At 53.0% G+C, this 10,189-nt stretch overlaps 1 protein-coding gene across 3 annotated transcripts; it reads left to right on the top strand.

Annotated features, from left to right (window-relative positions):
- The first annotated feature begins 876 nt into the window (after positions 1–876).
- On the top strand, positions 877–2,855 carry DIRAS3 (DIRAS family GTPase 3). 3 transcript variants are annotated; one of them, XM_040564755.1, is made up of 2 exons: positions 877–953; positions 1,583–2,855. In XM_040564755.1, exon 2 carries the CDS (start codon positions 1,668–1,670, stop codon positions 2,262–2,264), a length of 597 nt encoding a protein of 198 aa, XP_040420689.1. In that variant the 5' UTR covers positions 877–953; positions 1,583–1,667; the 3' UTR covers positions 2,265–2,855. The 3 variants fall into 3 exon arrangements, with proteins under 3 accessions (XP_040420689.1, XP_040420690.1, XP_040420688.1); XM_040564756.1 differs by lacking the exon at positions 877–953 and adding an exon at positions 960–1,002; XM_040564754.1 differs by lacking the exon at positions 877–953 and adding an exon at positions 1,250–1,437.
- Positions 2,856–10,189: the final 7,334 nt, after the last annotated feature.

Genomic DNA, 10,189 nt, shown 5'->3' with positions numbered 1-10,189 from the left:
TCGTCTGCTGAGTTTGGCCAGCTGTAATTTAACAACAACAGCCATAAAGGAGAGAAGTTTTGCAAAAGGCAATGCTTCTGTCTCGCTCTGGGGCAGCACAAGAGCTGCAGACAAAGTAGCTGGGTGCTGATACCCCTTACCCACGGGTATCCCCGTTACCCAGGCTGACGTTTGTCCCCTCCGCATGCTTCCTGCTGCGTGTTCTGGCAGCGCAGTACCAGCAGTGCCCTTTGCCACATTTTAAAGTTGGCATCCTCCTCGGTTCCCACCCTCTCCTGCAGCTTTCCCAGGGCCCGGCCTTGTCCGAGGCGCTGGCTGGGGACTGTCTGTCCTCGTCCTCCTTTCCCTAAGGTTTGGCCGTGCGGTGCTGATGACTCCCTGATGGCCTCCCCGGGACCCGCGGCCTTTTGCAGGCTGCTAGATGGGAAGCCCCGGTCCAGGCTGGGAGCTGTGTTCGGAAAGACTCATTCTGGAGGAGAAAAAAAAAAAAAAAAGAATTCTTATCTAGGCAATACAACACTCCCCCCTCGGTCACAGTCAGACCCAGTTGTGATGGCCGCAGTAGGAAATGCCACACAAGCTGAGAGCAGCTGCGCTTCTTCAGGCAGCTCCAGGAAGGGTCGTGCCTCCCAGCAGCCGGGCTGGGACGTTCCCAGCTTGTACAGCTTTGGGAAAAGCTTCATTTCAGCCTGCCCTGTGAAGGCAGCTTCCCCTGCTTGAGGGCTGCGCAGGAGGCACTAAGGGGGTGCTGACCCCTCAGCCCCGTGCCTCACAGCCGGCAGCACCTCAGGGCCGAGAAGTGCCAACTCACGAGTCAGTTTCACAGCTGATGAAAAACACAGAGCACTACAAACACTCCATCTTCCCTATGGGGACAACAGGCACATATTTTATTAATTTCCTCAGGAAATCAGGGCTGAACAATTAAGGCATGCCTATTAAGCGGCTAACGGGTGAGGCTGGGCCCTGTGGTGGGCTTGGTGCTGCCCTCCCCGAGTGCAGGTGGTGGCCGGGGATGGCGGGGGGGGGTGAGGGGACACAGGGCCCTGCCCGGCCTGGGGGCTCCCTGGGGGCTCTGGGGGTCTGTGAGGCGTTGGCGGGGCACGGGCCGAGCCGGCTCCAGAGGCTGGGGGCCGGGGCCGGGACCGGGGCCGCTCCGCGGCGGCTCCACGCGGGGGCGCCGGGAGCTCCCCGCCGCTCTCGGCGGCTCCGGGCCCGGGGCTGAGGGGGCGGCGTGAGGGGCCGCGGCGGGGGCGGGTGGATGGAGCCCGCGGGAGGGGACGGGGAGCCCGCAGCTCGCAGCGGGCACCCGGGGCAGGAGGAGGAGGAGGAGGAGGAGGAGGCGGCCCCGGGCGGGGGTGCTCGCAGCCGGCTGCTGGGTGCCGCTGCCATGGGGCCCGGCCCCGCCGGGCTGCGGGAGGGAGCTGCCGGCTGCGGGTGAGTCTGAGCCCGGAGATGGGGCTGGGGCTGGGGAGGCGAGCCCGGCCAGGGTGAGCCCTTCCCGGGGAGGGGATGCTCGAGGCTGATGGCTCTCCTTCTCCTTCTCTTTCCCCATGGCTCCCTTCCCCTTCCTCCTCCGCAGGCCGTCGCTGTGGAGGGCTGTGTAAGCCTGAAGACCTCGGGGGTTTTTCGGGTAAAATCCTCGCCCGCGTCGCGGCACGGCAACCATGCCCGAGCAAAGCAACGATTACAGGGTGGTTGTGTTCGGAGCCGCCGGGGTGGGCAAAAGCTCCCTGGTCCTCCGTTTTGTGAGGGGAACCTTCAGGGAAACCTACATCCCCACGATCGAGGACACGTACCGGCAGGTAATCAGCTGCGATAAGAGCATCTGCACCCTCCAGATCACGGACACGACGGGAAGCCACCAGTTCCCTGCTATGCAGAGGCTGTCTATATCCAAAGGGCACGCTTTCATCTTGGTGTACTCCGTCACCAGCAGGCAGTCCCTGGAGGATCTTCAGCCCATCTTTGAGCAGATCTGTCAGATTAAAGGGGACACCCAAAAAATCCCCATAATGTTGGTTGGTAACAAAAGCGACGAGACCCAGAGGGAGCTGGATGCTAGCGAGGGGGAAGCGTTAGCCAGCAAGTGGAAGTGCTCCTTCATGGAGACCTCAGCCAAAATGAACTACAACGTGCAGGAGCTCTTCCAGGAGCTCTTGAATCTGGAGAAGAGGAGAACTGTCAGTCTCCAAGTGGATGGAAAGAAATCCAAGCAGCAGAAAAAGAAAGACAAACTGAAAGGCAAGTGCTCTGTGATGTGATTGACTTTGGCTAGACTTGCACGCTGCGTGGTGTAAACAGAGCATGGACTCATAGAAAATACGCTTTTGCTGAAAGGGTCGGAAGGATCCTTGCCTTACAGGGCTATTGCTTTTCTGTAAAATTTCTGGATTATTTTGTGTTGGTTTTAAAGGGGATGGCTTTGTGCATGTTTATTTTTTTTAAACAATAAATGTTCAATGTTAGTAATGACGTGATGAAGTTTTTAATGCGAGAAGTTTACGGAAGAGAAGAATGTCACTTAGAAACCAACATCTCTATTCCTGTCAGTACATGCTAGTTTTTAAGTATTTCCAGGCTGTTAGCTTGAAAGAAATTGTTATCTATAAAGTGTATATTTCAAAAACCATTTTCAGGAATCTGAATAGAGCAAATCTCTAATAAAGCTAGGGGTCTGCACTGCAAGTGATCATGTCTGTGACTCCAGATGCTTACACTTTTGGGCATGAAGACCGGCTTGCCTACCAAAGACATAACTTTTTCATTTTAGAAATTGTTTTCCTGTGTGCTCTGCAGTTCCTGAGACTTCTGCAGTTCTGTGAATGATTAAAGCTATACCTGTGTATAATCAGGATGGTTTTTGCTTTTTTCCCCCCACCCCCACCCCCTCACTACTGTGTCTGTTTTCCAATGCACTGTGTTAATGGTTGATTTTACTTCTGCCTTGTTGACCTCTGTCCCTCAAACCAGTGTCAGTCCTGTAGGGTGTACAGCATCTCCAGGACGTAGTGGGAGAAGAGCTGGCTTGAAGCTTGAGTTCAGATCTTGGAGCCTGGCCAGCGGATGGGAAGAGGCAGTTAATTTTTCCTTTCAAATGTAAGCCTGAATGATTGGAATAATGCTGCGCGCTTGTATGGTGTTCTTATGCTGTACTTGTGTAAGAGCTTTAAAAGGTGAGCAAGTTCCCTTCTCCTTGTACTTCTGGGGAGCAGTGGCTACAGACTGGAGGTACCTTCAGCCTTTGTGCAGCTTCGGTGCTGCCACTGTTCACTGAGGCAGGAGGTTTTGTGGTTTTTGGTTCCATACATCAGGTGATTCCTGTCATCTCTATGTGAGAGCAACATGCTTCATGAAGTTAATCGGGCTGCTCTGAGTACCAGGTGATTTAATAGCTGGTTACTCTGGCAATTCACCTTTCATCCTCCTGGCTTTGTGTGTGACTGAGGCTACTCTTGTAGTATTTTTTCCCCCCACCTCTTTATTTCATCCGAGTTACCCAGATTTTGGCTGAAATTTATGATAAGCTGTTCTAGGTAACAGTGCTTCAGGAAGAAACATCTAAACTTGGAAGCTGTGTGTTTAAAGTACACTCCTCTCCTACTGAAACTTCTGGTGAACACTTCCCACAAACAACACTTTCCACAAATGAAAGGACAGGAGACGTGGACTTAGTTTAGCTCTTGCATGTTCCCTTCTTCGTGTGGGCTGTTCTTAGCAAGAGATAACCATGATAAGCCTCATCTGCAGGGCATGATTGAAAACGATACCCAGGAAATAAGTATTCATTGTATGCCACAGATCTGCCGCTTTGGGTATGCATCAGTCCAGAGCTGCAGCCTTCAGGAGGGGGGGATTCGCAGTTGGATTTACAACTTACAGCAGATTTACAGTTGAACTTTACCCTTCCCTCCGGCCCCACGGGTGTTGGGTTTGGGTGGGCTGCTGATGGGCTGTTGGACTGGGATGGAGGATGAGGGGCCCTGGAGCCAGCTGGGCTGAGTGTGAGGTGCTGGTTTGGCTGCTGTGGGTCTCGCAGGGGGTGCTGCAGGGATGGTGGCTTGCTCAGAACCGTGGGGCCTCCTGAGCTGAGAGCAATGCTACGAAGCTTGCCCTAAGTAAAGCAGGGGGCTGTAAGGACTTCAGGATCACACAGCGGACTGGATTTTTTTAAACGGTAACGTAGTCTTGACAGGAGATGAATTGCTTTTTTTATAGCCCTTCTCTAGCAAAAGGAGTTTATTGTCGAAGATGAGTAAAACACGAGCTGCTTTTTATGTCGTCTCAGACTGGTTCTGCTGGACGTAAGGGGTCAGTTAGCTTTGTTGTGGTGTGCCGGGGGATTCACCCCCCTTACAGCTGGGGCTCTCATGCCATTGAGCCAGCAGAAAGCTCTTGGGAGCTGACTGCAGAAACAACAGGAGTGCTCGGTGCAGGCTGAAATGTTTTGCAGTTTTCTCTCCTCACCCATATGTGCTTAGTCTACTTGCCAAAATAAAGAGTGGGTTTGCCAAGTAGGTCCATTGATACGAAGGCCCCATACTTTTTTTTCCAGAGATGACATCCCGCAGCGCTGGGTGCGAGGCTGGGCCCTGCACTTGGGGGGCTCACACTGAAGGGTGGCTGCAGAAGCGGCCGTAATGGCTTTGCTTGAAAACAACTCGCTTTTTCCTCTCTGTGCGTGGATTTTGATCTGCATTTTTTCATTTCCTAACTGTTGGTCTTTTTTAGCGTCTGGCAATTATAACGGTGAAGCCTATTTCAGTTCCATTCCAGCCTTTGAAGGCCCTGTAAGGCATTACATATTTAAGCCTATTTAAAAAGTCGTAAGACCTAGTACTGCCTTTACAACTCCCACTGCCTTCATGGAGATGTCTGCACGAAGGCAGAGCAGCACGTACCCGCAGTTACTCACACGCGGGGCGTTCTGTGACGTGTCCTCGTTGCTGTGGCGTTTCTCCTGTGTCCCCCAAGGACACCACTCCGGACTGGGGCCTGGTGGAGCACAGGGAATACCTGATGCCAGCGGGACAGACGGACCCCTCAGCACCCAGCAGAATCACTGGCACGTCTCCCGAGCTGCTGTGGTGGCCGCGAGATGGGAAGTCCTGCATGGCAGAGCACGATGGAGGTGGCATGGGGGCCGCACGGGTGGCCCCGGTGTGGCTGCCTCTCACCATGTGCAAAGGGGTGTTTGGGGCTAGGTCAACTGCAGCAGTTGTACAACTGTAAACCAAAGCTATTAATAAAACTGTATGAACGCTGTACTGTATAACTGTATTTATTTCCATATAAACCGACCTAGTTTGATTTCTTCTGTAATATTCCTACAAGAAGAGAAATGTATTTTAATTGTGGTGGTGCCTGTCAAGATGTTAGCCATTAAGCTCCACACAAATCTAAATTCCAGGGTAGGATCTCCACAGTCTGCCGGGGGACTGTGCAGGCAGTGACTATAGTTAGTAACTGGGTGAAAAACACCGCACTGCTTGCAGACACCAGTTGTTACAAACCAGCGGCTGCGTTCAGCTTGTAAATGGGAGTAACTTCCCGAGCCTTGTGTTTGAGTCTGCGTGCTCACAGCCAGGGTCTGACGGGCTGGTGTGGAGTGGGATGCTCTGACACGGTTCGTCCTGTGCTGTTATAACCAAAAATACTGGCTAATGTTGTTCTGGACTAACAGTATAACTGTTGAGTTGTGACCGTTGGACTAACGCTGAATAGCTGGAGATCCGTCATTTTGGGGCACTGATGGGCGAGCTTTTGCTAAACCAACCCTAAAGCAATACCTCGCCTCTTACAGCACACATGCAGAAGGTTTTTCCTTATGTAGGAGCGTTTTGCTGAAGTAAAGGCACAGTGTTTTTTCTTTAAGTGTTAAAATGTTTTATAGCTTAAGGACTGTAAGTTGGTAGTAAATGCTTTAACCTTGTATTTGAATAAGTGGGGTTCTTAAACATATCCGTTCTCTTTAAAATAAATAAAAAGCTGATTAAAGACATTCAGGAAGAGTCACTTGTCGGGAGCAAACAGGCCCCTCTGATGTCTGATACAGCTCCTATATGATGTGACCAGCCCTGTCCTTAACTGCTGATTGCCAAGGGCGTGTTTTTCATGAGGCAGCGACAACATGTTTTTTATGGAGCTATTTACATATCCCGTTCCAGGTCCCTAAAACTGGCTGCACTTGAACTGAGAGGTGCTTGTACCTGCCCACTGCCTCCCTCCCCCGGGAGGAGCATCGCAGAGGCAGCAGGCGCGTTTTGTTCTGGGACGTGCAGCCCTGCTCTGAGTTCTGCCTTCAAAACCTGGCTGGCACTGGGCTCCCTGCAGCGGGGAAGCTCAGAAAGGAAAATTTTTCCTTCCTACGCCAGAACTGGTAACTTCCAGGCTGGCCAGCAGTGGGCGAGGATGCCTGATTCAGCCAGAACCAGCAAGATGACAAAATCCCCGGGCCATGGCTCCCGCCCACCCAGCAGAGCCCCAGGAGAGGCATCTCCTGGTGGGGAGCGAGGTGGAAGGATGGAGCATCAGCCCAGGCTTTCCGTATGTCTGTGTCTCAGGACCTCAAGCTTGCTTAAAGCTTGGCTCCAGTTTTGCTCAGTCAGCTCCTTCCTTCCCACGGCTGCAGAGCTCTTTTAAATAACTTTCAGAAACTCTTGTAATGGCCTCATTCACCCCTGAGGACTTGGTAGGCAGGATTCAGATGAGGTGTCAAATCACCTCTGCCCTAATGGACAAAGATAGCTCTGCAGGCCTTCTGATTCTTTGCTCCAGGAAAAAAAAATGATTGACAGCTTTCATTTTAAAGCTGCTCCGTGATTTCCTCTCTGCAACCCAGAAATTCAGACACTTCTCAATTAGCAGCGCTTATTATTTCCATGCAGCACTTGTCAACTGGCTTGAGGCAGCTCCTTCCTGAATCTGGCCAGCAAAATTGGTGTCAAGAGAAAATACCGGGGAGGAGAACTGCAAACAGCTCCTCTGCAGCTTGCAAGAGAAAAGCGTGAGCAGCAGCTGGAGTGTCCACCCACGCAAGTATCTTAAAAACAAGCAGCCAGAATATTGCTATATTCTAATGCCTCTTCCCGGAGCACAGCAAGCACATGATTAATGTGACAAACAGCCCTGAATAATAGGCAATATTGTTTTATGTGCACGGTCTGTAGCTACAAGATACCCGGAGCTGGTAGAACACAAGCACATCTTAATCACCTGCCAGCCTCTACAGTTTATGGTGTGAGTAAATGAAGTATGTCAAATGCACCCAAGATCCAACAAAAATGCTAAAGACTGGACTCAGCCACAGGAGTGAGGTGGCCTTTCTCAAGCTATTCAGGGTCGGTTCTGTTTACGCATTTTAGCTCTGGGAAATGCAATGATCGGTACCTGTCAGACTCTGGTTTGTTTTATTTAGCTAGAGTGAAAATTAAGCACTTCAGCAAGTGCTGGCAAATAGTCTGAAGCTGAACCCAACGCAAATTCACTTCTAGTGCGCAGTTTTTCCCAGAAATGCATAAATGACTCAGTAGCTGGGTCCCTTTGGCTGTAGGAGGTCCTAGGGAATACGACTGAGCAGCCTGCAGTTTGCTGGCACAGAGCTCGTGCCATCTTTAGCACACAGAAGTAATCCAGCCTCTTGTCCTGCGCTGCCTCTCTGAGCCAAGTGGCCAGGCAGCTTTTCTGTATGAGCTGCTTGGCTCCTAAAACAGCAGAGTTTAAATCTAGAAAACTCCGTAAGGGATGCTGGATCCTCTGGGAGGAGCTGGAGGTGGAGGTGACTTCACTGTAGGTAAATACGACGCGAGCCCCAGAGCATGGCGCGTGCCCTGTCCCGGTTGGAAGCGGTCTCCTGCTGGAAGGTATTGAATTGCTTTTCAGTGAGTGCAATTAAAAACAGTTTACTGACAGTGACGTTACTAACACACCCGTGATGGGACCACGGTGTTTCCTCCAGCTGTGGGAGACCGTTTCTGTGCACCTGGGAGTGCTGCCACTGTGCTGAAACACCTGGGCAGGGCAGAAGCCAAAGCCTCGCATCTTGGGCAGCAGCAAGGGGCTGCTCCTTTCACCTCTGCTTTCCTGGAGGGGCACTCCTGGGGTGACAGCTGGCTGTTCCTAGAGGTGAGACCAACATAAAACGAGTCAGCATCTTAACAGTATCCAAGGCTGAGCAGCCCAGGTTTGCAGCGCTACTCCGGGATACCTAGGGGAGGCGGGGATGCTGTTTGCAGTCTGACAACCAGAAATGTGCAGAATTCAACAGGGAAGCATCGACTGCTCAGCAAACGCTTCCCAGCCGGTGCTCAGGCGTCTTCAAGGGCTGCTGTCCGAATGCCAGAGCACGTGGCTGCATCCACTGCCTGCAAGACGGGGGTCTCCCCGGGAGCACCTGCATGGATGTGCCCGCAGTGCAAGACCTGCTCCTGCAGGACGGAGCTGCAGCCGCTGCTTGTGAGAGCTGGGTTTGAGCCCCGGCTGAGTGGGGGCCTCCCTCTGATAGCACCAGGAGGGAAAATATAAAGGTACTGTGTGCGACCACTGCAGTGAGTGAAGGAACTGCTCGGGAGCCTCGGCGGCACATTACAATGCTGCCCGTGTTGCGGCGAGTTTGCAGTCCGGCCATGCTCCTCCTGCTGAATCCTGCTTTCAGCCGGGGACAGAGGAGGAAAAAAAGCACGTCCTTGTCAGAACCCTTACCAAAGCATGCCGTGGGCATAGTCTGAGTGGGGGAAAGGGGCAGCAGGTCAGAAAATTAGAAATAACACCTAAATCAGCATTGTAAAATCTGTCCTAAAAGCATTCCTCAGGTTCATTTGATGATTGCAGTTTTCAGAGGAACCCAGCTCTGCCATTCGCTGCACCCATCCTTGCTCCCAGCACCAGTCAGCCTGGGGTCAGGAGGCAGTGACCACGCCGAGGGGGATGTGCTCCGGCATCCCCTGGCTTAGTGCCCACCCGGTACTGCAGTCCCTGGCCTGCCAAAATATAAACCAGGAGAAAATCGGTTGGGGTGTGCTCAGAAACCGAGGGGCTCAGCAGAACCGCTTGGCTGGGATGCGACTTCTTATATAAAATCGGCTCACGTACCCGCTCCATAAAATAGCACCAGTATTTCATGTTCTTTGGAAGCACTTAAATCTTGTTCTTGGACGTGGCCTTGGAGAGCATCCAGCTCCCGAAGCGCGAGCCAGCCGGGCCCAAGGAGAAAGACCTGACGGGGACACGGCGCGGCCTTCGCTGTGTGACCCGCAGCTGAAACGCGAGGCAGCGAGGACCTCACCGACATTTGGGATCGGAACGGGGAGCAAGACCAGAACAGCGACCAGAAACATCCTTTCACGAGCGTGGACAGCGTCTAAATCCCCCTCACCAGAGATGCACAGTAAGCGCGGAGGCGCATGGGTGCATACCAGAAATGCCAGTGCTGCCCCCCGTACCTCCTAGGGGCTTTGTCACCCCCAGAGCGAGGGCAGCCGCCCTCCTACCAGCACACGCAGCGAAGGCAGGTGCCCCAGGGCTGCCGAGCCTCCCCACGTGCATCCTCTGCTCGCCCTCCCGGCCTGGTTCCGGCTGGCGCAGCTCGGGGCGATGCTGCAGGAGGGGATGAGCTCGGGGTGGGGCCCCGGGAGCCCCAAGGTGCGTTGGATCCAGGCCACTTGGTGATGTTTTCAGGCTCTGTTTCGCTGCCCTCGGTGTCAGCCCTGGTCCTGCTCTGCAGCCACTGCGGCCAGGAATGGCTCTTGCACTGCTGGTACCGCCCGGTAACTGGCGGCGGGGGGCTTGCCCCTGGTGGCAAGGAAGAAAACCCCTGAACATACAGATATCTCTGTCGTTGCTTGCTCTTTTTGCTGTCGTGGCCTTAGCAGATCGGGTGTTGCAGCTTTCAGGTACAGATTGGTCCTGACGCTGCACTTCCGCAGGGTAAAGCCCACAGAAGGAGAGGGGAAGGAAATTAATGTGTAGGGGGATGTTTGAGCTCAAACTGTTGCAGCTCTTTCTGCTGTCAGACGCCTTACCAGCTGGCTAAGCAGGGACAGAGGGACCGGCTGATTTATTGATTATCTGGGAAGATTGGCCAGAACGTGGCTCAAGTGGAAAACCTTTCTATTGACCGTAAGAAACTCCTCTTTTCCACAGACCTAACTCCAGGCATTGATTTGCTGGGTTCTTTTTTTGGGTGAAAAAT

Source organism: Cygnus olor, chromosome 8 (genome assembly GCF_009769625.2).
Source record: "Cygnus olor isolate bCygOlo1 chromosome 8, bCygOlo1.pri.v2, whole genome shotgun sequence".
In the NCBI taxonomy this organism is placed as follows: domain Eukaryota; kingdom Metazoa; phylum Chordata; class Aves; order Anseriformes; family Anatidae; genus Cygnus; species Cygnus olor.
The sequence above is the reverse complement of the archived record's forward strand: the minus strand, read 5'-3'. Positions and strand labels throughout refer to the sequence as shown.

Bases quoted from the DNA above. Each gene is read 5' to 3' on its own strand.
- DIRAS3 (XM_040564755.1), top strand. From the start codon at position 1,668: ATGCCCGAGCAAAGCAACGATTACAGGGTGGTTGTGTTCGGAGCCGCC.